Raw genomic sequence first — 26,606 nt, 5'->3', positions numbered from 1 at the left:
TGCTGCCTGACCCGCTTTCCTCCCGCACTTTGTGTTTGGCTCAAGATTCCAGCATCTGCAGTTCCTTATGTCTCCCATCACATGGTAAGTTCGTCAACATTCTTCAGTTCTTCACAGCTGCTGCTGTTAATGTTCTTGCTTCAATCCAACATCAAAACTAGTTTTCCTCTTTGGTTTATTTTAGAGATACTAGTGCAGAAGTGGGCAACTTTGGCCCACCGAGTCTGCGCTGACCAGCGATCTTTAACCAGCGATCAACAACCTTTACTAAAGCCGATTAACCTACAAACCTGTACGCCTTTGGAGTGTGGGAGGAAACCGGAGCACCTGGAGAAAACCCACGTGGTCACGGGGAGAATGTACAAACTTTGTACAGCAGCACCCATAGTCAGGATTGAACTGGGATCTCTGGCGCTGAGGCAGCAACTCTAATTTGAGGAAGGACATTCTTGCTATTGAGGGAGTGCAGCGTAGGTTTACAAGGTTAATTCCCGGGATGGCGGGACTGTCACATGCTGAGAGAATGGAGCAGCTGGGCTTGTACACTCTGGTGTCTAGAAGGATGAGAGGGAATTTATTGAAACATATAAGATTATTAAGGATTTGGACACGCTAGAGGCAGGAAACATGTTCCCGATGTTGGGGGAGTCCAGAACCTGAGGCCACAGTTTAAGAATAAGGGGTAAACCATTTAGAGCGGAGACGAGGAAACACCTTTTCTCACAGAGAGTGGTGAGTCTGTGGAATGTTCTGCCTCAGAGGGCGGCGGAGGCCGGTTCTCTGGATGCTTTCAAGAGAGAGCTAGATAGGGCTCTTAAAGATAGCGTAGTCAGGGGACATGGGGAGAAGGCAGGAATGGGGTACTGATTGTGGATGATCAGCCATGATCACATTGAATGGCGGTGCTGGCTCGAAGGGCCGAATGGCCTACTCCTGCACCTATTGTCTATTGTCTATTGTCTATTGTGCAGCCATGCATTTCGGTAGCAGGGATAAAGGCGTAGACTATTTTCTAAATGGAGGGAGGATTCAGAGATCGGAGGTACAAAGGGACTTGGGAGTGAGGGTGCAGGATTCCCACAAAGGTCCATCTGCAGGTTGAATCAGTCGTAAGGAAATGCATGGTGAGCATTTATTTCAAGACGACTAGAATATTAAAAATAGGGATGTAATGCAAAGGAGAAATCCATTGAAATAGTAATGAAACAATTAATAAACGGAAATTCCAACATCTTTATTGTACAGGCCATTTATAACCATATTCTCAAATCCCAGGTTTAGATCCCATTGCATCGGGAGTGACTAAATATGGATTATGCAAGGTCTGTTATTTTAAAGATGGTCTCAGACATCTTAGACAAGGAACCACATCATATCTATGACCAACTACTAAACACAGAACGTGCTATCTTTGGAGAGGGTCCAGAGGAGATTTACAAGAATGAGTGAGTTAACATATGACTGTACTCGCTAGAGTTTGTAGGGATGAGGAGGGACCTCTTGAAACTTACCGAATAGTGAAAAGCCTGGATAGAGTGGATGTGGAGAGGATGTTTCCACTGGTTTGTGACTCCAGGACCAGAGGTCATGTCCTCAAGACTAAAAGGATATACCATAGAAACATAGAAATATAGAAAATAGGTGCAGGAGGAGGCCATTCTGCCCTTCGAGCCAGCACCGCCATTCATTGTGATCATTGCTGATCGTCCCCAGTCAATAACCCGTACCTGCCTTCTCCCCATATCCCTTGATTCCACTATCCCCTAGAGCTCTATCTAACTCATTATCTATCTACCTACCTTTAGAGAGATGAGATTTGATCAGAGGGTGGTGAGTCTGTGGAATTCACTGCCACAGAAGGCTGTGGAGGCCAAGTTGTTGGGTATTTTTAAGATGGAGATTGGTAGATTCTTGATTAGTGCGGGTGTCAGGGGATTATGGGGAGAAGGCAGGAGAATGGGGTTGAGAGGGAGGGATAGATCAGCCATGATTGAATGGCGGAGTAGACATAATGGGCCGAATGGCCTAATTCTACTCCTGCAACTTGCGATCGAGAGATATCGTGCAACCTAGCGACAAACAGCACAGAATTTGTACAAGTGTGGCACCATCAGAATTCCAGACTTCAGCGGCGAGGTGTCGATATCCTTGTGATTGATCACAGACTTGAAGACAAAGTTCTGCAGCAGAGTAGTCAGGAAAAGGAAGAGTTCCATTCGAGCCAATGATTCTCCCAGGCAAATTCTCTTCCCTGCAAAAACACAGCGATTTTTAGTTAAGTTTAGAGAAACAGCACGGAAACAGGCCATTCGGCCCAATGATCCTACAGCGAGCAAGATAGTCCACTCGACGAAAAAGACGTGATACAGTCATGGGCAGATTCAAGGGTAATTTTCGGCCCCCATTTCCGTAACCAGCTTCCGTCTCCGCACCAAAGATCCCGTAGCGGAGCAAAGACACTAGTGCGGAGACGGAAGCCGGTTACGGAAACATCCTCGTAAAAATAAAAGTTCTTTGGGAAAAATCTTCTCCTCATTTTCAGAATTATAATTTATTAACACAAACTGTTCCCCCGCAACGTTGATTACACTGCGAGTCGGGTCGGGTCCGGTTACTGAAATGGATGACAAAAAGGCCCACGTTCCGTTCCGTTGCGTACTACATGTCAGCCCATTGCATTTGGCAGGAGTGGCCTATCTTGCTCCGCTATAGGATCTTTGCTTCGGCCCACCGAGTCCACGCCGGCCAACGATCCCCACACACGAACCGTATCCCGCACACACTAAAGCCAATTTACATTTTATACCAAGCCGATTAACCTACAAGCCTGTAGGTCTTTGGGGTGTGGGAGGAAACCGAAGATCTTGCGTAAAACCCACGCGGTCACGGGGAGAACGTACAAACTCCAGACAGACAAGCACCCATAGTTGGGATCGAACCCAGGTCTCTGGCGCTGTAAGGCAGCAACTCTACCGCTGAGTCACCATGCCGGCCTTTTATTGAACCAAAGCTGTTTGCAACAGATTCAACCTTTGCTCTCTGTGTCGAATGGCTTCTGCTGTGACAGCCACAAGTATATTGATCAGCAACGAGGTTCACAAAACAGTACAGAGACTCTTCACCCTAGTTGCAGCAAATAAATAGATGTTGTGTAAGAAGGAACTGCAGGTCGACATAAAATGCCGGAGCAACTCAGCCGGACAGGCAGAGAGATGGTCGAGACCCTTCTTCAGACTGAGAGTCAGGGGAAACTAGAGATATGGAAGGGTAAGGTGTGAAAGGGGCAGATCAAAGCAGACGATGGTCAAAGGGATATGGAATAGAAACATAGAAACATAGAAAGTAGGTGCGAGAGTAGACCACCAGGTCCGTCGAGCCCGCACCGCCATTCGCTCATGGCTGAACACTAAACAGACACACTTACCCACAAACAGTAGACACAAGACACAGAACACAAGACACTACCCTCCCCTTTATACCGCTATCACCCCTCTCCACCCCAAGAACCGCGTGATCTCCTGGGGGAGGCAAAAAACCGGATAAAAACCCAGGTCCAATTCGGGAAAAAAATCCGGGAAATTCCTCTCCGACCCCAATCCAGGCGATCGACACTTGTCCAGGAGATCACTCAGGTCTTACTATACTAACCATACCTAGGTCCATATCCCTGCCCTCTCCCCGTAGCCCCTTATCCCCTTGGCAGCTAAAAAAACATCTATTTTAGACTTAAATATATTTAACGTTTCTGCTTCCACTGCTCCCTGGGGCAGTGAATTCCATAAATTAACCACCCTCTGGGTGAAGAAGTTCTTCCTCATCTCAGTTTTAAAAGAGCCCCCCCTTATTCTGCGACTATGTCCCCTAGTTCTAGTTTCCCCGATCATTGGGAACATCCTCGGTGCATCCACCCGATCAAGGCCCCTCACGATCTTATATGTTTCAATGAGATCGCCTCTCATTCTTCTAAACTCCAAAGAGTAGAGTTCCAGCCTACTTAACCTTTCCTCATATGTCAATCCCCTCATTGCAGGAATTAATCTTGTAAACCTTCGCTGCACTGCCTCCAGGGCTAGTACATCCTTTCTTAAGTATGGACCCCAGAACTGTACACAGTATTCCAAATGTGGTCTCACTAATACTGATGGTTTATTGTTAGCTGTGGGGAGGGGGGGGGGGGTGATGACTGCAGATGACCCATATTATTGAGAGTCTGAAGAAGGGTTTCGGCCCGAAACGTCGCCTATTTCCTTCGCTCCATAGATGCTGCTGCACCCGCTGAGTTCCTCCAGCAATTTTGTGTACCTGCAGATGCTGGAAGATGGACACAAAATGCTGGAGTAACGGCCTAATGATGCATATCATTCAACCAATGTGAAATTAAGATAGGTGGGGGGGCAGGTAGTGTAGAGAAAGCAGGGACTCTGCAGAAGGACTTGGGCAGGTTGGGAGAGTGGGCAGAGAAATGGCAGATGGAATACAGCCTAGCAAAGTGTGCAGTCGTGCAAGTTGTATCGGTTGTACGGGAGGTATTTAACTCTGCTGAGGTTGTTCTGGAGAAAGGAGGTAAAATAGTTAGATTTAACGAGAACTTACCAGTTTGAAGTTTGATCTGTATTTTATGAGGAGTTACGATGAGGGATTACGTGAAGAGCCCGCTCAGCACGCATGCGCGGCATACTTCAAAGCAGCGGTGTGGAATCACAGATAGACACAGTTATTGAAATAAACATAGTAAAGAAAAGGAGACATCAGTTATCAGTTTGACCCATATTATTGAGGGTGGGAGCGGAGGGCACGTAATCCCTCATCGTAACTCCTCAGAAAATACAGATCAAACTTCAAACTGGTAAGTTCTCGTATAATCTTACTATTTTACTTCGGAGTCACGTGAGTGACTACGTGAAGATTTTAAAGCTCTGTGATTTCAAACCGTGTAACAGTTATTACTTCACTCACTGCCGAAGTCCTTGAGGGAGGAAGTGTGTTATCGTAATCAACCAATGAATCTGTTTGTAGAAAAACACAACGATATTTTTTAACAATAACAACAAAGAAATTAAATTGCTCCCCTGGGCTTAAATTAAATATTTGCAGTCTGTAAATTTTATTTTTTTTCTGCAAATAAAGCAGGTTTTGCCAACGGCTTATTATAAAAAGTTCTGAGCGTTCTTTCCCCCGACCATCCTGCTGTAGCCAGGATGTGGTCTAAAGGCACATCCATTCTTTTGGCTGTCGACGTGGATGCTGCCCTGGTGGAGTGAGATTTGTACATGTTAGTGTTTATCCCAGCAGCTTTTAGCACCTGCTTGAGCCATCTCGAAATGGTTTGGCTCGTCACCCGACCATAAAGTTTTTTATGACTGACACATAAGGCTTTTTCACTCCCTCGAATATTTTTGGTTGTGTCTATGTAGGACAGTAGGTGTGTCATGGCACATAACCGTGGTTCTGGCGGGTAAGCCCGGAATTCCACGACTGCATTAGGTGTTCCTGGTCTGCTCTGTTTGATCAGACCCTGGATAATGAAAGAGATCTGGTCTGGAGCTGTGATCATGTTGTCCAGTCGCATTAGTTGTAGTGACTGGACGCTCTGTGCAGATACAAGTGCCATCAACATGAGTGTTTTGAGCGTAGATTGTTCCAGGTTGAGGGATCTGGCTGGTGGCCATCCCCTGAGGTATGTCAGGACCACACTGACATCCCATATATGGGTGTACCTTGGTCTAGGGGGGTTAGAGTTGTAAATACCCTTCATTAGTTTGACCACCAGCGGGTGGGACCCCATGGCCTGTTGTCCTGGAGCTGGTTTTAAATAGACAGACAGGGCACTTCTAGCTGTGTTGATGGCACTGTAGCTAAATCCTTCATCGTGGTGAAGGTTCGCCAGGAATTCCAGTACGTTGGTAACTGTAGCGGTTGAGTAGGTGGTCCCTGTATCCAAGCAGTACTTCTCCCACTTTTTGATGCTGGACAAGTACTGTTTTCTTGTGGATGTTCGGAGGGATGTCGTGGAGTAATGGGAACCATGGCTGTGTAGGCCAGTCGGGTACTATCAAAATACCTGAAGCAGAGTCCATTTGTATTGTGCGTAGTACCCGGCTGATGAGGCAGAAGGGAGGAAATGCATAGAAGAAGAAATGTCCCCAATCCAGCGCGAACGCATCTACCGCTGCTGCCTCAGGGTCTGGTTCCCAAGCAACATACATAGGTACCTGGTGATTTAGCCTTGATGCAAATAAGTCGATATCTGGCGTGCCATATTGCTTAATAATCTTAGCAAACACTTTGGGGTTTAACATCCATTCGGTGTTGTCATTAAATTTGCGTGACCTGGTGTCTGCCACTGTATTTAGCTTACCTGGCAGGTAAGTTGCTGATAGCCAAATATGTCTTTCGACACACCATTGCCAAATTGTGTTGACCAATTTGTTGCATGATATCGATTTTATGCCGCCCATATGGTTAATGTAGGCCACCACCGTAGTATTGTCTATTTGTAACCGTACATGCAAGTGATGCATATTGGATGCATATGCTTTTAAACCATAAAAGGCACCCAACATCTCTAGATAGTTAATGCCCAGTGTAAGTAGTAATGATGACTCTAGGTTAGTCCATCTACCACCTGTGCTGGATATGGAGTTAGTCGCTCCCCAGCCTTGAGCACTGTCATCTGTTTGGATAACTAAAGTAGGGTTAATGATGATGATAGGGCTGAAACTATGCCAAACGTTTTCTGCCCACCACTGTAGTTCTGATATTGCTTCAGTGGGTAATTTCATGACACGATCATAATGACCTGCATGTCGTTTTAGTGCCTGTACCTTTACTCTTTGTAAGTTTTGATAGTGCAAAGGTCCAAATTGTGTAGCCGGAAATGCTGCTACCATTTCCCCAATTACTCTTGCTACTTGTCGAATAGTTGGTCGCTCGTTGACCATTAAATTGTTGCATGATTGTGCCAATTCAGTTGTTTTGTCTTTTGGCAAAGTTACAGACATGTGGGCTGAGTTAATTGTGAAGCCCAAGTAGTCCATGGTTGTGGATGGCTTCAACTTAGATTTATCTGGATGTAAGACAAATCCCAGGGTTTCGAACAACTGTTTGGTAGCTGACACAGCTGATATGCCAATTGCATGGTCTTGCCTACTATTAATATATCATCAAGATATGCCATGACCATATGTTTTTGTCTTCTTAATATTGCCAGGGCTGGTTTTAGTATCTTGGTGAATAATCTTGGGGCTGATGTTAACCCATCAGGTAATGCTTTAAACTGCCATTGCTGCCCCATCCAGGTAAATTTCAGGTATCTGCGATGATCCTTGTGAATGGGTACTGAATAGTAAGCATCTTTGAGGTCAATGCTTGCCATGAAGTATCCTTTGGAAATCAGTTGTTTGGCAGTTACAAACGTTTCCATTTTGAAATGTACATACTTAACAAACATATTTAGTGAAGTTAAGTCAATGATGATGCGATATCCACCATCTTTTTTAGTTTTAGTGAATATTTTTCTAGTATAAATTGTATTTTGTATCCACTAATGCTATTGAGTATATACTTGTCACTTGTGATAGACTCCCATGCTTCCTTAAACAGGTGTAATCTCCCCCCTGTTAGTATTGCGCCCCTATTTTCTATATGCTGGTAGGAACCAGACCCACCTACCTCCATGGTTATGGGTGTTTCTTCTGTCTCTTCCCAGACCAGCGAGTCTTGCACGTTGTCTGACGTGGCGGTGATGTTTGGGGGTGGCGCATTTTCCATGGGGTCCGCTCTGGGCCTTGGTCTAAAAAAGACTTCAGGTGGTGATATGCGGACCCCGAGCTTTCACCAGTCCCATAGGGTAGACGTCGACTGGTGGACGCGATGGGGTGCTGCCGCTTGGGTATTGTTGTTTTGGGTTTGCTCGTCCCGGGGCCTGCCCTCATGAGACCGAACGTTTTTTAGAGGCCTCTTCCATATCCTTTACTTTTTTCGTGAGGTCTTTGCCAAAGAGCAGTGTGTCTGGCTCAGTGGCTGGGGTTTTGCACAACCCCACGAATTTTGGATTTAGGGCAGGTCTTATAATTTCTTTACAGAGGTTAATTTATCTCGAACTGCGTGTTGCACAACAGCTCGAGAGTTGGTTTGTGGTCATCTCTGTATTGTCCACAGAACGAGCAAATGATGTGATGGCTGACGTCAGGAGCCTGAGGATCCGCTGCAGTTTCAGCTCCTGGTTCCGAATATTTGTCCCGACGTGCCCCCAGATTTGGCTGTTGACAGCCGCCACTTTGAGGGACTCACAATTTTCTGGAGCTGTGTACAATTCTAAGGCCTCATTAACCACCTGCTCCTGTAGGGGCCTGTTGGAGAGGTGGTTGATGCTGGCCGCTAGTTTAGGCTCTAATGGCCTTCCTGCACATGGGGCTGCCACGTAGCGGTCCACTACACCCAGCAGCTCTTCCTGGTCCTGCACCCCTGGCATACTCCCGACTTCTTCAGCCAGCATCCCCTCTTCCTGACCAGCCCAGTCCTGGTCACCAAAGCTGCCCTCGGGTGAGGAGGAAGCGATGGCCAGTGCACAAGGCACTGTGGAGGGAGTGCCTGAACTCCCCCTGCGAGACTGCCCCGCACGCAGCGATTCTCGCTGGAGCACCTGCTCCAGGAGCCGCTTCATGCGGTTCAAGCGGCTGTCTCTCCCCCGAACGGGTGGTGAGACGTCCCCCGTCCAACGAGTCGGAAACCACCGGCTGGATGCTCTTCCTGGTGGCTTTACATCCAGCCCGCTGCTCAGGCGCTAGCGGGACTGGGCTCAGCACGGTATCGGGGATGGCGGAGCGCCTGGTAAGCGGTCCTACCGCCTGTTGCTGCCCCCCCCCCAGATGGAACGCTCCTCCGTTGGAGTCGAGCTGGGGACAGGTTTGTTCAAGAGCCTTTTTGTTCCCTGCCTGTAAAACAAAGCAGAAGGCTCTCCTGTGAAAGAAACCCGACCTCAGGGTGCTTACCTGACGGTCCGTCTTTCAATCTGTAGCGGGAGCGCCTGACTCCTGATGCGGCCGCTGTTGCACTGCTGAACGCAATGCCGCGCATGCGTGCTGAGCGGGCTCTTCACGTAGTCACTCACGTGACTCCGAAGTAAAATCTGAGGGGTAACGTTTACTCACCAAGGGTGGTGGGTGTATAGAACGAGCTGCCAGAGGAGGGGGCTATCGCAACGTTTAAGAAACAGTTAGACAGGTACATGGATAGGATGGGTTTGGAGGGATATGGGCCAAGCGCAGGCAGGTGGGACTGGTGTAGCTGGGGCGTGCTGTCCATCGTGGGCAAGTTGGGCCGAAGGGCCTGTTTCCACGCTGTCTGTCTCTACCACTCTATGAGACAACACAAAAGAGTGCTTACCTGCGGAGAAGGCCATGAATCCATCGTTCATTTTGAAGCCGCCTTTATCATCAAGGAAATGGTTGGGATTAAATAATTCCGGTGTTTCCCAGCAATTGGTGTCATTCAAAACTGAAGAAAGTACGGGTATCACAAACGTACCCTAAAAGTAGAATTGCCAGAAGTTCAGATGTAGAATTTCAATTCGCTGTTAAAATCCAATTGTGTGACAACTCAGTAACATAATACCTGATCTCCCAGTTGCTGGACACTTCAACTCCCCCTCCCATTCCCACACTGACCTTTCTGTCCTGGGCCTCCTCCATTGTCAGAGTGAGACCCAGCACAAATTGGAGGAACAGCACCTCATATTTTGCTTGGGCAGTTTACACCCCAGCGGTATGAACATTGACTTCTCTAACTTCAAGTAGCCCTTGCTTTCCCTCTCTCTCCATCCCCTCCCCCTCCCAGTTCTCCCACCAGTCTTACTGTCTCCGACTACATTCTATCTCTGTTTGCTTTGTTGTTACCTTCTCCTAGCTAACAATGATCTATCCTACATTCTACTTGATCTCCATTCCCGTTGCCCTGTTTTCACACCTTCACGCTTCCTTATCTATTTATCTCCTCCCCCCTGACGTCAGTCTGAAGAAGGGTCTCGACCCAAAACGTCATCCATTCCTTCTCTGCAGAGATGCTGCCCGTCCCGCTGAGTTGCTCCAACATTGTGCATCTACCTACAATGCATCTTGTATTAGGTCATTTTTAAAGCTCATTAGGTCATGTGATAGGAGCAGAATTAGGCCATTCGGCCCATCAAGCCCACTCCGCCATTCAATCATGGCTGATCTTTCTTTCCCTCCTAACCCCATTCTCCTGTCTTCTCCCCATAACCCGTACTAATCAAGAATTTATCTATCTCTGCCTCAAAAATATCCATTGTAATCCATTCAAAATGTCCATTATGTTATTGGGCTGGTAATCAAATTCAAACTCCACCACGGCATTGATTTTATATTTGGTTAATTTTCTTTTTAGTTAATCGCGGGGTGGGAGATTGCAACCTTCACGTGGTCCGCCCTGTTTCGACGAATGCAATCAACCTGGCGTGCACAATCAAATAAGATCAAATAGAACCAGACTGATTCCTGGGATGTCAGGACTTTCATATGAAGAAAGACTGGATAGACTCAGCTTGTAATCACTAGAATTTAGAAGATTGAGGGGGGATCTTATAGAAACTTACAAAATTCTTAAGTGGTTGGACAGGCTAGATGCAGGAAGATTGTTCCCGATGTTGGGGAAGTCCAGAACAAGGGGTCACAGTTTAAGGATAAGGGGGAAATCTTTTAGGACCGAGATGAGAAAAACATTTTTCACACAAAGAGTGGTGAATCTCTGGAACTCTCTGACACAGAAGGTAGTTGAGGCCACAGTTCATTGGCTATATTTAAGAGGAAGTTAGATGTGGCCCTTGTGGCTAAAGGGATCAGGGGGTATGGAGAGAAGGCAGGTACAGGATACTGAGTTGGGTGATCAGCCATGATCATATTGAATGGCGGTGCAGGCTCGAAGGGCCGAATGGCCTACTCCTGCACCTATTTTCTATGTTTCTAGAACACGCCATACGCAAGAAGAAGAGTTAATCTCACCGCGGCATACAATTAAAAGTTTAGATTGTCATGTTAGCCCAATTGGTTCACTTGTACTATTTGGGAGGGAAGCCTTCAATTGGAATTCTGGTGCCTGAAGCCTGTGGCCGTAAGAAAGGTTTGCTTCGGACCTTCGGAATAAGATGTCCCCTGAATTCAATGTCATCTGTTGCCATGCGAGGCAGTCCCATGGGAGCGATGTCTATGTTTCGCTGAACCTCATGTATAACGGCATCCGTGTACGGCATGCTTGCCCGATCCTTAATGGTGGGTCTTCGAAAGGTCCCGATCACATCGTCGATCTCATGGTGAATTTTCTCTGGGAATTAATAAGAAAATAGACAATAGACATAGATACATAGAAAATAGGTGGAGGAGTAGGTCATTCGGCCCTTCGAGCCTGCACCGCCATTCAATATGATCATGGCTGATCATCCAACTCAGTATCCTGTACCTGCCTTCTCTCCATACCCCCTGATCCCTTTAGCCACAAGGGCCACATCTAACTCCCTCTTAAATATAGCCAATGAACTGTGGCCTCAACTACCTTCTGTGGCAGAGAGCTCCAGAGATAGACAATAGACAATAGGTGCAGGAGTAGGCCATTCGGTCCTTCGAGCCAGCACCGTCATTCAATGTGATCATGGCTGATCATCCCCAATCAGTACCCCGTTCTTGCCTTCTCCCCATATTTCCTGACTCCGCTATTTTTAAGAGTCCTATCTAGCTCTCTCTTGAAAGCATCCAGAGAACCTGCCTCCACCGCCCTCTGAGGCAGAGAATTCCACAGACTCACCACTCTCTGTGAGTAAAAGTGTTTCCTCGTCTCCGTTCTAAATGGCTTACTCCTTATTCTTAAACTGTGGCCCCTGGTTCTGGACTCCAGATCATATCATCAAGATCATAAGATCATAAGTGATATGAGTAGAATTAGGCCATTTGGCCCATCAAGTCTACTCTGCTATTCAATCATGGCTGATCTATCTCTCCCTCCTAACCCCATTCCCCTGCCTTCTCCCCATAACCTCAGTCGCCCATGCTAATCAATACATTAGTTTAAGGAAGAACTGCAGATGCTGGAAAAATTGAAAGTAGACAAAAATGCTGGAGAAACTCAGCGGCTGAGGCAGCATCTATGGAGCGAAGGAACAGGTGACGTTTCGGGTCGAGACCCTTCTTCAGACTGATGTGGGGGGGGTGGGGGCGGGAAGAAAGGAAGAGGCAGAGACAATGGGCTGTGGAAGAGCTGGGAAGAGGAGGGGAAGGAGGGAGAAAGTAAGGACTACCTGAAATTGGAGAAGTCAATGTTCATACCGCTGGGGTGGAAACTGCCCAAGCGAAATATGAGGTGCTGCTCCTCCAATTTGCGGTGGGACTCACTCTGGCCATGGAGGAGGCCCAAGACAGAAAGATCGCGACAGTGGAAGTCAGGGGTGATCGCTGGTCGGCACGGACTTGGTGGGCCGAAGGGCCTGTTGGCGCGCTGTGTCTCTGAACTGAACTAGAGGACTCTGTCCCCACCACCTCCACCTCTGGCAGTGCGTTCAAGGCCCCCACCACTCTCTGTAAGTCTAAATACACCATCCGGTTACTTAAAACGATTTCACTTACCCTGAATCTCCGGATATTTCACCAGGAACTGCAGGGCCCAACCCAAGGTTATGCCCGTGGTCTCGGTTCCAGCCAAAAATAAGTTTGTGGACGCCATCTCCAGATTTTTCGCAATGAACTGTGAGTCGGGCTTGTGTTTCTCCTGAGAGGAAAGGATATCCACTTTCACAAAGAGAAGGAACGCAAGGTGTGTATTGGAGAGGGATAGGATCAGAATTAGGCCATTCGGCCCATCAAGTCTACTCCGCCATTCAATCATGGCTGATCTATCTCTCCCTCTTAACCCCATTCTCCTGGCTTGTCCCCGTAGCCCCTGACACCCGTACTAATCAAGAACATGGAGACTTGAGCTACCTATGTGATCTCCCAGTTGACAAAAGTTGAAAGAGTCTTCCATCTGACTCGAGCATTTCCAAACTTGGAACCATTTACTCCCCTTCCCATTGCCACACCGACCTTTCTGTCCTGGGCCTCCTCCATTGACAGAGTGAGGCCCAGCGCAAATTGGAGGAACAGCACCTCGTATTCCATTTACAATCTAATGGTGTGAACATCAAGTAAATCTTACATCCCCTCTCTCTCCTTCCCTCTCCCGCTCCAGTCGTCGTACTAGCTTTATAAACAATCGATAATAGACAATAGACAATGGGTGCAGGAGTAGGCCATTAGGCCCTTCGAGCCAGCACCGCCACTCACTGTGATCATGGCTGATCATCCACATCAGTACCCCGTTCATGCCTTCTCCCCATTTCCCCTGACTGTGCTATCTTTAAGAGCTCTATCTAACTCTCTCTTGAAAGCATCCAGAGAATTTGGCCTCCACTGCCTTCTGAGGCAGAGAATTCCACAGATTCACTACCCTCTGTGTGATAAAAAAATCTCCTCATCTCCGTTCTAAATGGTTTACCCCTTATTCTTAAACTGTGGCCCCTGGTTCTGGACTCCCCCAACATCGGGAACATGTTTCCTGCCTCTAGCGTGTCCAAGCCCTTAATAATCTTATATGTTTCAATATGATACCCTCTCATCCTTCTAAATTCCAGAGTATACAAGCCCAGCCGCTCCATTCTCTCAGCATATGACAGTCCCGCCATCCCGGGAATTAACCTGGTGAACCTACGCTGCACTCCCTCAATAGCAAGAATGTCCTTCCTCAAATTTGGAGACCAAAACTGCACACATTATCGTCCCTTGACACCCGTAGTAATGAAGAATCTATCTATCTCTGCCTTAAAAATATCCATTGACTTGGCCTCCACAGCCCTCTGTGGCAAAGATTCGCCACCTTTGGATGAGAAAGTGGGCAAGAATGGGTGGAAAAGAAACCGGTTTAAGTACCTCATCGATCTTGGCGAGGAAACTATCGATATAATCCCTGGGGAAATCTTTCTCGAAAGTTTGTTTGTGACTTTCAATGATTTCATTCATGAAACTTCTCATCTCTACCATGTTTTGGAAGACCCGCTTGTGAGGCCCAGGGAGCATATCCATAATGTTTGGAAAGTTATTGTACAACTGCAAAGGAAATAAGATTTTCATTAGATAGTGTAGGAAGGAACTGCAAGTGCTGGTTAAGATTCAAGATTCTAGAGAGTTTATTGTCATGGGTCCCAGATAGGACAATGAAATTCTTGCTTTGCTTCAGCACAACATAGAAGGCATGAATACAGAACAGATCAGTGTGTCCATATACCATTATATAAATATATACACACATGAATAAATAAACTGATAAAGTGCAAGTAAACAGATAATGGGCTATTAATGTTTAGAGTTTTGTCCGAGCCAAGTTTAATAGCCTGATGGCTGTGGGGAAGTAGCTATTCCTGAACCTGGACGTTGCAGTCTTCAGGCTCCTGTACCTTCTACCTGGAGATGAGTGTGTGGCCAGGATGGTGTGGGTCCTTGATGATACAAAACTACCTTGGGCACCATAGATACATAGATACATAGAAAATAGGTGCAGGAGTAGGCCATTCGGCCCTTCGAGCCTGCACCGCCATTCAATATGATCATGGCTGATCATCCAACTCAGTATCCTGTACCTGCCTTCTCTCCATACCCCCTGATCCCTTTAGCCACAAGGGCCACACCTAACTCCCTCTTAAATATAGCCAATGAACTGTGGCCTCAACTACCTTCTGTGGCAGAGAATTCCACAGATTCACCACTCTCTGTGTGAAAAATGTTTTTCTCATCTCGGTCCTAAAAGACTTCCCCCTTATCCTTAAACTGTGTGACCCCTTGTCCTGGACTTCCCCAACATCGGGAACAATCTTCCTGCATCTAGCCTGTCCAGGAAGATTGTTCCCGATGTTGGGGAAGTCCAGGACAAGGGGTATTTCTTTTGAGATTCAGGGTGGAAACAGGGCCTATATCCCACCGTGTCCGCACCGACCAACGACCCCCGTACACTAGTTGTGTCCCGCACACACTAGGGACAATTTACAATCTTTACCGAAGCCAATTTACCTACAAACCTGTACGTCTTTGGAGTGTGGGAGGACACCAGAGCACCTGGGTAAATGAACGCGGGTCATGGGGAGAACGTACAAACTCCGTACAGACAGCACCCGTAGTCGGGATCGAACCCGGGACTCTGCCGCTGTAAGGCAACAGCTCTACCGCTGCGCCACCGTGCCGCCCCTTGGTTCCCCTACCCCTGCGAATCAATGCAAATCCTTTTGTAAATAGAGCCATACAGGAGAGAAACAGGCCCTTCAGCCCATCCTATCCATGTTGGCCATCAGATGCTGACGCATTTTGTGTCCCTTCATTACATTTTCGGTATTCGGTGGCCATGTCGGGCGTCACGGTGGCGCAGTGGTAGAGTTGCTGCCTCACAGCGCCAGAGACCCGGGTTCGATCATGACTACTGGTGCTGTCTGTACAGACTTTGTACGTTTTCCCCGTGACCTATGTGGGTTTTCTCCAAGATCTCCTGGTTTCCTCCCACACTCCAAAGACACACAGGTTTGTTGGTTAATAGGCTTGGTATAAAATGTAAAATTGTCCCGTGTGTGTGTGTGTGTGAGTGTGTGTGTGTGTGTGTGTGTGTGTGTGTGTGTGTGTGGTGGAGTTGGTTTGCGGGGATCGCCGGCCGGCACGGACAGGGCGGGCCGAAGGGCCTGTGTCCGCACTGTATCTCTCAGACTAAAACTAAACACTAAATGGAGAGGATGGAGGCCTGTACTATGACGTACATTTGAGAAGTGAGTTACCTGCGCCCATGGACTGCTGAAGACCCGGGTATTCTCATCGAGCATATTCATCAGTTGTAGGAACTTCTTATCTTTGTATTCAAACCGGTCGCCAAAGACAATGGAACAGATGATGTTCGCTGCAGCACAGCGGAACATGACATCTGTGCTGAACGGCTTCTCTGATAACACGGAACGAGATGGCCAGTTAGAGACAGCTCAGAGACACACATAACTCAAAATTAAGTATCACAAATTTATATTAAACATTTAATCGTTGACATTACATCCCAGGTAGACAAAGGTGCTGGAGAAACTCAGCGGGTGCTGCTGCACCCGCTGAGTTTCTCCAGCACCTTTGTCTACCTGGGATGTAATGTCAACGATTAAATGTTTAATATAAATTTGTGATACTTAATTTTAGAAACATAGAAACATAGAAAATAGGTGCAGCAGTAGGCCATTCGGCCATTCGAGCCTGCACCGCCATTCAATATGATCATGTCTGATCATCCAACTCAGTATCCTGTACCTGCCTTCTCTCCATACCCCCTGATCCCTTTAGCCACAAGGGCCACATCTAACTCCCTCTTAAATATAGCAGCATCTGCTATATCTAAGATATATTTGGATATTTTCCAGCATCTGCAGTTCCTTCTTAAACATTACATCCCAGCCCAACCCTCAATGATTCAACATGTACAGGTGTCAGAGGTTCATGGTGAGAAGGCAGGAGAATTGGAGATAGGAGGGAGAGATAGATAGATCAGCCATGATTGAATGGCAGAGTAGACTTGATGGGCCGAATGGCCTAATTCTACTCCTATTCCTTACGACCTTATGTGTAGGAAGGAACTGCAGATGCTGGTTTTAACTGAAGATCGACACAAAAAGATGGAGTAACTCAGCGCGACAGGCAGCATCTCTGGAGAGAAGGAATGGTAACGTTTGTGGTTGAGGCCCTTCTTCAGACGGGAAGTCACGGGGAAGGGAAATCTCTCCCCACCCCTCCCCCCCACCCGAGTCGCACCAGCGTCTCGTTCTCACCCACCCAATGACCTTGTTTCCTTTGTCAACGTTACTTCTTTGCATAGGTTTCATTCATTTGCTCAAGACTTACTTTGAGCCCCACCGTGGGGCCGTGGAGTTACCATCGGAGCCTGCGATCCCTTGCCTGGGATCGACGCTCCAACCTGCGGCCTGCGGATTTCACCATCGGGGAGCTCGCAGTCTCGGATAGAGACCGATGTCGGAAAGCTCCAAGCCGCAGAAGGTTCGACCAGGCCCGACCTGGTGTCCGATCGCCCGGCGCGGGAGAGCTGAGAGCCCTTCGATGCAGGAGCTTGATATCCCCCCGACAACGGAAGCCTCGAGGCCCCCCATCGTGGGAGAACAAAGAACGGAAGAGATTGAACTTATTTTGTCTTCCATCACAGTGAGGAATGTGGAGGAGTCACTGAGGTGGATGTTCATGTTAAAATGTGTTTTGTGGGTCTTGTTGCTTTTTATTGGCAAATCAAATTCCTCGTATATTGCAAAACATACTTGGCTAATAAAGTATGCTTATGATCATGATTAGTTTAGCTTGGTTTAGTTTAGAGATACAGTTGCGGAAACAGGCCCTTCGGCCCACTGAGTCCGCACTGACCAGCGATCCCCGCACATTAACACCACTCTACACACACTAGGGGACAATTTACACATACATCAAGCCAATTATAGACAATAGACAATAATAATAATAATAATAATGGATGGGATTTATATAGCGCCTTTCTAATACTCAAGGCGCTTTACATCGCATTATTCATTCACTCCTCAGTCACACTCGGTGGTGGTAAGCTACTTCTGTAGCCACAGCTGCCCTGGGGCAGACTGAAGGAAGCGTGGCTGCCAATCTGCGCCTACGGCCCCTCCGACCACCACCAATCACTCACACACATTCACACACATTCACACACAGGCAAAGGTGGGTGAAGTATCTTGCCCAAGGACACAACGACAGTATGCACTCCAAGCGGGATTCGAACCGGCTACCTTCCGGTTGCCAGCCGAACACTTAGCCCATTGTGCCATCTGCCGTCCCAATAGACAATAGGTGCAGGAGAAGGCCATTCGGCCCTTCGAGCCAGCACTGCCATTCACTGTGATCATGGCTGATCAATTAACCTACACGTCTTTGGAGTGTGGGAGGAAACCGAAGACCTCGGAGAAATAGGCAACGTTTCGGCCCGAATAGTCCTATATCCACGAGGGATTATTTAACCAAGTCAATTAACCTTCACACCAGTAACCTTTAAACCAGGAAACCGGAGCTCCCGGTGAAAACCCACGCCGGTCACGGGGAGAACGTGCAAACTCCGTACAGACAGCACCCGTAGTCGGGATCGAACCCGGGACTCTGGCGCTGTGAGGCGGCAACTCTACCGCTGCTCCACTTGTGGCCGCCCTTAAGATATCAATTATTTCGTATCTTGGTCACAAACCTTTTTCGTTCCTGATCTCTGCCACCAGGAATTGGGCTTCTTCCTGGATCCTCTCTTCAATGGGTTTCTTTCCCATTCCAAAATTCTTCAGGGTGCTGAGAGTGAACTGGCGGAGTTGTTTCCATCTCTCCCCGTTGCTGAAGAGGATGCCTGGAGGGGAGACAGCAACGCCAGGAGACACAATGTTTAAGAAAGAACTGCAGATGCTAGGAAAATCGAAGGTAGACATAACTGCTGGAGAAACTCACTCCACAAGTTTGCATCCCATGCACATAAAACCTGCTACAATTACACAAAGGATCATTTAAAATAGGTTCTTATCTTACCGTAGCCGCCTGAGATTCGTTCGAGGATGGGGAAGAGGTAGCGGCCACTGAAGTCGTGTCCGTGGGTGACCAAGGCTTCCCTCACCGCCTCAGTACCACACACCACCACGGCTGGGTAGCCGCTGAACCAGAAGGTGAACACAGGCCCATACTGCTCACTCAGCTAGGACAACACAACGGGCACAGACTCACACAGGGTGGAAACAGGCCCTCCAGCCCAACTTATGATACATAGAAACATCGAAAATAGGAGCCGGTGTAGGCCATTCGGCCCTTCGAGCCAGCACCACCATGATCATGGCTGATCATCCAAAATCAGTACCCCGTTCCTGCGTTTTCCCCATATCCCCTGATTCCATTAGCCTTCGGAGCTAAATTTAACTCAGTACAATATGATACAACTTTAATTATCCCCGAGAGAAATTGGTCTGCAAACAGTCAAAAGATAAAGTGACATGGCAGCTTACAGCTAGGGTTGCCAACTGTCCCGTATTAGCCGGGACATCCCGTATATTGGGCGAAATTGGTTTGTCCCGTACGGGACCGCCCTTGTCCTGTATTTGACCGCTACTACTCAGGTCGAGGGGACTGTCGGGTCGGAGCACCGCGTCCGGACCCGCCTCACCCAGTCCCGACGTAGTGCAGCCCATGGAGTGCAGCAGCAGCACCTCGCCCGTGGCCCCGTCGGGCGCTCGGCAGTCTTCGGACCTTCGCTTACCGCCGACACCACCACCACCCCCTCCTTCTCATGGCCGATCATCGGTTCATGAGTTGGATGGGGTGCTGGGCCAAAACTCCTCAGCTGGCCCGCCGGCTTGGCTTTGTGCGCAGTCCAGCACCCGGGCCGGTGGGCCGAAGGGCCTGTCTCTGCAGTGTATCTCTAAACTAAACTAAACTAAACTAAGCCCCTACTAATTAACAGATTATCTGCACTTAAATATTGCCTTCTACACAGATGGAAGGTTACCAAACTGGTTACCAAACTCGCAGAGTCTGAAGAAGGGTTTCGGCCCGAAACGTCGCCTATTTCCTTCGCTCCATAGATGCTGCTGCACCCGCTGAGTTTCCCCAGCAATTTTGTGTACCCTCGATATTCCAGCATCTGCAGTTCCCTTTTGAACACCAAACTCGCAGAACTGGGTCTCTGCGCATCCCTCTGCAACTGGATCCTCGACTTCCTCATCCACAGACCACAGTCTGTTCGTATTGGTGGAAATGTGTCAGCCTCGATAACACACAGCACGGGAACACCTCAAGGCTGCGTGCTCAGCCCCCTGCTGTACTCACTCTATACCCATGACTGCGTAGCGAACCACAGTGCGAACTCCATCATCAAGTTCGCTGACGACACCACTATTGTGGGGCGTATCACTGATGGGGATGAGTCAGAATACAGAAGAGAGATCGAGCAACTGTCCATATGGTGCCAGCGCAATAACCTGGCCCTCAACACCAGCAAAACCAAGGAACTGATTGTGGACTTTGGAAGGAGTAGGAGGGGGACCCACAGACCCATTTATATCAACGGGTCGATGGTTGAAAGGGTCAAGAACTTCAAATTCCTGGGCGTGCACATCTCTGAAGATCTTTCCTGGTCCGAGAACACTATCGCAATTATCAAGAAAGCTCATCAGCGCCTCTACTTCCTGAGAAGATTACGGAGTCGGATTGTCAAGGAAGACTCTCTCTAACTTCTACAGGTGCACAGTAGAGAGCATGCTGACCGGTTGCATCGTGGCTTGGTTCGGCAATTTGAGCGCCCTGGAGAGGAAAAGACTACAAAAAGTAGTAAACACTGCCCAGTCCATCATCGGCTCTGACCTTCCTTCCATCGAGGGGATTTATCGCAGTCGCTGCCTCAAAAAGGCTGGCAGTATCATCAAAGACCCACACCATCCTGGCCACACACTCATCTCCCCGCTACCTTCAGGTAGAACGTACAGGAGCCTGAAGACGGCAACAACCAGGTTCAGGAATAGCTACTTCCCCACAGCCATCAGGCTATTAAACCTGGCTCGGACAAAACTCTGATTATTAATAACCACTTTCTGTTATTTGCACTTTACCAGTTTATTTATTCATGTGTGTATATATTTATATCATGGTATATGGACACACTGATCTGTTTTGTAGTAAATGCCTACTATTTTCTGTGTGCTTAAGCAAAGCAAGAATTTCATTGTCCTATACAGGACACATGACAATAAACTCACTTGAACTTGAACTTGAAGATGTGTAGAAATGAACACAACACACAGAGACTGAGGCTAAAAATTTATATCCACAAATGAAGAAGATTTTAGTTTTATGTGTCACAACTTAAAAAATACAGAGAGGCCTTACCTTGACGAGGGATTTGTGTGGAGCACGTATATCCAGCTGGAACAAGTTGCCGATAATCGGCAAAGCCGGTGGTCCTGGGGGCAACCTGCCAGTCTGTGGCCAAATGCTTTTCAAGAACCAAGCTGTGAGCAGAGTACTTAGCAAAGCCACAAGCAGAGTTGTCCCAGTCACACTGAAGTCCATGGTGACAGTGTGAGAATGACAGAGAGGGGATAGAAGGAACAACTGAGGCTCGGTCGACCGTCTGTTGGCCAGGGATAAGCAATATCTACACCAGGTTACTGCACAAGGGTCACATGCAGTTGAACTGGAATAACAATAGTTTCTCTAATGCTCAGCCCAACTCACTTTATAATCAATGGAGGATTTTGAAATGTTTTCGATTTGAATGTCCGTAATCGTGATTGCGCAAATGGCTCAAGCCTCACTGGTCACCGGACTCCTCCAGCTCTTTGTGTTTTGCTGGCATTTTAACTGTTCATTTCTCCCTGGGCCGGCACGGTGGCGCAGCGGTAGAGTTGCAGCCTCACAGCGCCGGAGACCCGGGTTCGATCCCGACTACGGGTGCTGTCTGTACGGAGTTTGTACGCTCTCCCCCTGGGTTTCCTCCGACATCTCCGGTTTCCTCCCACACTCCAAGGACGTGCAGGTTTGTAGGTTAATTGGCTTGGTGTAATTGTAAATTGTCCCTAGTGTGTGTAGGATAGTGTTGTACTGTGCGGGGGTCGCTGGTCGGCACGGTCTAGGTGGGCCGAAGGGCCTGCTTCCGTGCTGTATCTCTACACATACACATACAATCGTGCACCAAAGGTCCAGGAATGAAGAACCAGAGGATTTAGGTTTAAGGTAAGAGGGGAAAGATTTAACAGGAACTTGAAGGGCAACATTTTCCACACAGAGGGTGGTGGGTGTATGGAACAAGCTGACAGAAGAGATAGTTAAGGCAGGGACTAGAACAAAATGTAAAAGAGACATTGGGACAAGTACATGGATAGGAAAGGTTTAGGATACTGGCCAATTGCAGGAAGGTGGGACTAGTATAGATGGAACATCTTGGTCGGCGTGGGCAAGTTGAGCTGAAGGGCCCGTTTCCATGCTATTTGACAAGTATTTTACAGGGACGACAGATGGCACAATGGGCTAAGTGTTCGGCTGGCAACCGGAAGGTAGCCGGTTCGAATCCCGCTTGGAGTGCATACTGTCGTTGTGTCCTTGGGCAAGACACTTCACCCACCTTTGCCTGTGTGTGAATGTGTGTGAATGTGTGTGAGTGATTGGTGGTGGTCGGAGGGGCCGTAGGCGCAGATTGGCAGCCACGCTTCCGTCAGTCTGCCCCAGGGCAGCTGTGGCTACAGAAGTAGCTTACCACCACCGAGTGTGACTGAGGAGTGAATGAATAATGCGATGTAAAGCGCCTTGAGTATTAGAAAGGCGCTATATAAATCTCATCCATTATTATTATTATAAGTACATGGATAGGAACTAAACAGGGCTGGTAGAGCCACTGTCTCACAGTGCCAGAGACCCAGGTTCGATCTTGACCTTGGGTACTGCTGTCAGTGTGGAGTTTGCACGTTGTCCCTGTGACCGCGCGGGTGTACGCCGGGTTTCCCCCACGTCCCAAAGACGTGGGGTTTGTGGGTTCATTGGCCCTTTGTAAATGAGGAAATGGGATAATGTAGAACTAGTGTGAACGGGTGATCGATGGTCAGCATGGACTCGATGGGCCGAAGGGGCCTGTTCCCTGTCTCTGAACTCTAGGAGTTACCCAATCGCTCGATAAAGGGTCAGCCGCCAAACAGGAACACTGTTTGCTAAGATTCTGCAAACAACTGATAGTCTCATAGGTCATTCTCAATGCTAGTTCAATAAACGTACTCGATGTTAGAGGTTTCGAATTGGTGCCAAAAAATGGCAACTCAGCCGGCTGTTTTTATGCATTCTATACTTAATTGAGGATTGTACTTGTGGGTGGCAATAATCTTGCTGAAGTGTGCACAAAAAGATATTTCTCTGGACCTTGGGTACAGATAAAAATGCTGGAGAAACTCAGCGGGTGAGGCAGCATCTATGGAGAGAAGGAATAGGTGACATTTCGGGTCGATACTCGATACATAGATGCTGCCTCACCCGCTGAGTTTCTCCAGCATTTTTATCTACCTTCGATTTTTCCAGCATCTGCAGTTCTTTCTTAAGCATTTCTCTGTACCCATGGTACACGTGATAACAAGGAATCACTGAAATTGTATTAAGGGTTGCTGTATTTACACCAAGGACAAGAAGGTTCTGCAGAGAGTAGTGCGTTCGGCCGAACGCACTATGGGAACTTCACTTGCCCCCCTGCAGGAACTATACATCAGGAGGTGCAGCTCCAGAGCCAACAATATCATGAGAGACCCCTTCCACCCCTGCAACGGACTGTTCCAGCTGCTACGGTCAGGCAAACGCCTCCGTTGCCATGCGGTGAGAACGGAGAGGTTGAGAAGGAGTTTCTTCCCAGAGGCCATTCGGACTGTAAACGCCTATCTCACCAGGGACTAACTCTACTGAATGTTTTTCCTTCCATTATTTATTATGTAAAGGTATATGTGTGTTATGGTTGTGATTATAGTTTGTTTGGTTGTTTGTCTTTTTGCACAAAGTCCGCGAGCATTGCCACTTTCATTTCACTGCACATCTCGTATGTGTATGTGACAAATAAACTTGACTTGACTTGACTTGTAATGTTTCTCCTGTAATGATCTAAGTCCACTGAACAAATAGAACACATTTCGCAAGGCTGTTGTTCATCAACTACAACTTGGCTTTCAACACCATTATACCCGCAAGCTTTGTGTAAAGCAACATCTACAGTTGCTCGTATCTAACTCATAGAGTCATAGAGTCTTACAGTGTGGAAACAGGCCCTTCGGCCCAACTTGCCCACACTGGCCAACATGTCCCAGCTACACTAGTCCCACCTTCCCACGCTTGGCCCATATCCCTCCAAACCTGTCCTATCCATGTACCTGTCCTCTCCACAGCCACTCTATCCAAACCTTTCACTATTCGGTAAGTTTCAATGACGTCTCCCCTCATCCTGCTAAACTCTAGCGAGTACAGGCCCAGTGCCGTCAAATGCTCCTCATATGTTAACCCACTCATTCCTGGGATCATTCTTGTAAACCTCCTCTGGACCCTCTCCAGAGCCAGCACATCCTTCCCCAGATACGGTGCCCAAAATTGTATGATATCGTACCCATGTCGTGACCCAGCTACACTAGTCCCACCTGCCTGCGTTTGGCCCATATCCCTCCAAAGCTGTCCTATCCATGTTCCTGTCTAACTGTTTCTTAAACGTTGGGATAGTCCCAGCCTCAACTACCTCCTCTGGCAGCTCGTTCCATACACCGATCGCTCTTTGTGTGAAAAAGTCACCCCTCAGATTCCTATTAAATCTTTTCCCCTTCACCTTAAACCTATATCCCCTGATGCTTGATTCATCTACTCTGGGCAGGAGACTCAGAATCCTATTGATAAGGGCCTGTCCCGTGTGGCGATTTTTTCGGCGACTGCCGGCATAATTGACTGACGTATCAGGTCACCAAAATATACGCAGTGTGATTCGGCGTGACGCGCCGAGATGACGTTTGACGTGCGGTGTTTTTTCAAGCGTCGCAACATTTTTTTTGTCGCCGCTGGTTTCGAAATGTTCAAAATCTTTTGGCGACACTGACAAGACACCGGCAGTCGCCGAAGAAAATCACCAGGTGGGACAGGCCCTTTAGGATCACATTGTTGGATAATTAGTTTACAACTGATGATCTGAGGATGGGTTTCGGCCCGAAACGTTGTCTATTTCCTTCGCTCCATAGATGCTGCCGCACCCGCTGAGTTTCTCCAGCATTTTTGTCTACCTTCGATTTTCCAGCATCTGCAGTTCCTTCTTGAACACATCTCCCCTTATGTGCTGTCTGAACTACAGATTACATGGGCTTCAGTATAGAATAAATACCTTTTTTTTTTCTTTTTTTTTTTTTAAATCAAAAAATTTATTCAATTATTAAAAATAATATTTACACTACAATAAAACAAGCCAGAACCCACCACCATAATTGAACATCACCTTGGAAGGATCCATAAGCCGTTTAAAACAACACAGCTAAATCCTCACTAAATCCCCGTTAGTCAGGACTCCCCGCAGTTACTTGTTTCCTGCTGTTTTTCCCATATTCATGTCGTTAACCACATCCCAATGTCTGCTTGCTTCTCGCCTTTTTGCTACACATTACACTCAGTCACAGTGACTCAGACCTGTCATTGTCACCAGGTGGGGATTTAAATTCTTTATGCTTTCCACTGATCCATTGAAATACACATTTTTCACCTTGCATGTTGCGTGCAGGAACTAGGAAGGAACTGCAGATGCTGGTTTAAGCCGAAGATAGACGCAAAAAGCTGGAGTAACTCAGCGGGACAGGCAGCATCTCTATAGATGCCTCTCTCCACTGGCTCCCTGTGCAGTTCCACATCAATTTCAAGATCCTTCTCTATGTTTACAAAGCCCTTGCCCCCACCTACATCAAAAATCAGCTTTCCCACCACACCACCTCCAGGTCCCACAGATCGGCCGACTTGGGGTTACTGACTGACTAGGCATAAGCTCAGGGGTGACCACGTCTTTGCGGTTGCAGCTCCTAGACTGTGGAACACCATCCCTCTCCCCATCAGAACTGCCCCCTCCATCAACTCCTTTAAGTCGAGACTTAAAACTTATTTCTACTCTCAAGCCTTTCTTGAGGTTCTCTGAGGGAGCGCTATATGTATGTATGTATGTATGTATTGTTGATCTATGAACCACTGTTTGTACCACGTTAGTACCTGCACTAGTAAAGCACTTTGGTCAACGAGAGTTGTTTTCAAATGTGCTATAGAAATAAAATTGACTTGACTTGACTTGGGAGAAGGAATGGGTGACGTTTCGGGTCGAGACCCTTCTTCATAAGGAAGACCTGAAACGTCACCCATTCCTTCTCTCCAGAGATGCTGCTTGTCCCGCTGAGTTACTGCAGCTTCTTGTGTCTATCTTACATGTTCCCCGATTAGCTCCGTCACACAATTCATATTGTGTTATTACTGACATCAGCTGATAACTAATAACTTCATAATTTCATAAGCTATAGGAGCAGAATTAGGCCATTTGGCCCATCAAGTCTACTCCACCATTCGGCACGGTGGCGCAGGGGTAGAGTTGCTGCCTTACAGTGCCAGAGACCCGGGTTCCATCCTGACCATGGCTGCTATCTGTTGGGGGGTCTGTACTTTCCCTGTGACCGCGGGTGCTCTGGTTTCATCCCACACTGCAGGTTTGTAGGTTAATTTTGTAGGCTTGGGTAAAGATTGTAAACTGAAATGAGTGTATAGGATAGTGCTAGTGTGTGCGGGGATCGCTGGTCGGAGCGGACTCGGTGGGCCGAAGGGCCTGTTTCCACCAAAGATCCTACAGCGAGCAAGATCGTCCACTCGACGAAAAAGACATAGTACGGTCATGGGCAGATTCATGGGTAATTTTCGGCCCCATTTCCGTAACCGGCTTCCGTCTCCGCACCAAAGATCCCGTAGCGGAGCAAAGATACTAGTGCG

The 26,606-nt window shown here is 47.7% G+C and overlaps 1 protein-coding gene across 2 annotated transcripts; it reads right to left on the bottom strand.

Moving 5' to 3' along the window:
* Nucleotides 1–1,213: 1,213 nt before the first annotated feature.
* Nucleotides 1,214–21,280, bottom strand: LOC116967881 (cytochrome P450 2C18-like). 2 transcript variants are annotated; one of them, XM_033014523.1, is made up of 9 exons: nt 20,985–21,280; nt 18,642–18,804; nt 18,316–18,465; nt 15,851–16,011; nt 13,968–14,144; nt 12,630–12,771; nt 11,150–11,337; nt 9,388–9,529; nt 1,214–2,251 (listed from the first exon to the last, which is right to left on the bottom strand). In XM_033014523.1, exons 1-9 carry the CDS (start codon nt 21,165–21,167, stop codon nt 2,070–2,072), a joined length of 1,488 nt encoding a protein of 495 aa, XP_032870414.1. In that variant the 5' UTR covers nt 21,168–21,280; the 3' UTR covers nt 1,214–2,069. The 2 variants fall into 2 exon arrangements, with proteins under 2 accessions (XP_032870414.1, XP_032870413.1); XM_033014522.1 differs by having other exon boundaries at nt 13,968–14,150; nt 15,857–16,011.
* Between the last annotated feature and the right edge of the window lie 5,326 nt (nt 21,281–26,606).

This window comes from Amblyraja radiata, chromosome 41 (assembly GCF_010909765.2).
Source record: "Amblyraja radiata isolate CabotCenter1 chromosome 41, sAmbRad1.1.pri, whole genome shotgun sequence".
NCBI lineage: Eukaryota > Metazoa > Chordata > Chondrichthyes > Rajiformes > Rajidae > Amblyraja > Amblyraja radiata.
This window is presented reverse-complemented; position numbering and strand designations above follow the sequence as displayed.

Excerpts from the sequence above, each read along its gene's own strand:
- LOC116967881 (XM_033014523.1), bottom strand. The coding sequence starts at position 21,167 with ATGGACTTCAGTGTGACTGGGACAACTCTGCTTGTGGCTTTGCTAAGT. Across the intron at positions 18,466-18,641 it reads ACGAATCTCAGGCGGCTACG|GCATCCTCTTCAGCAACGGG; the intron begins GTAAGATAAGAA and ends TCTCCCCTCCAG. Across the intron at positions 9,530-11,149 it reads GGGGACATCTTATTCCGAAG|GGTACGTTTGTGATACCCGT; the intron begins GTCCGAAGCAAA and ends TTCTACTTTTAG.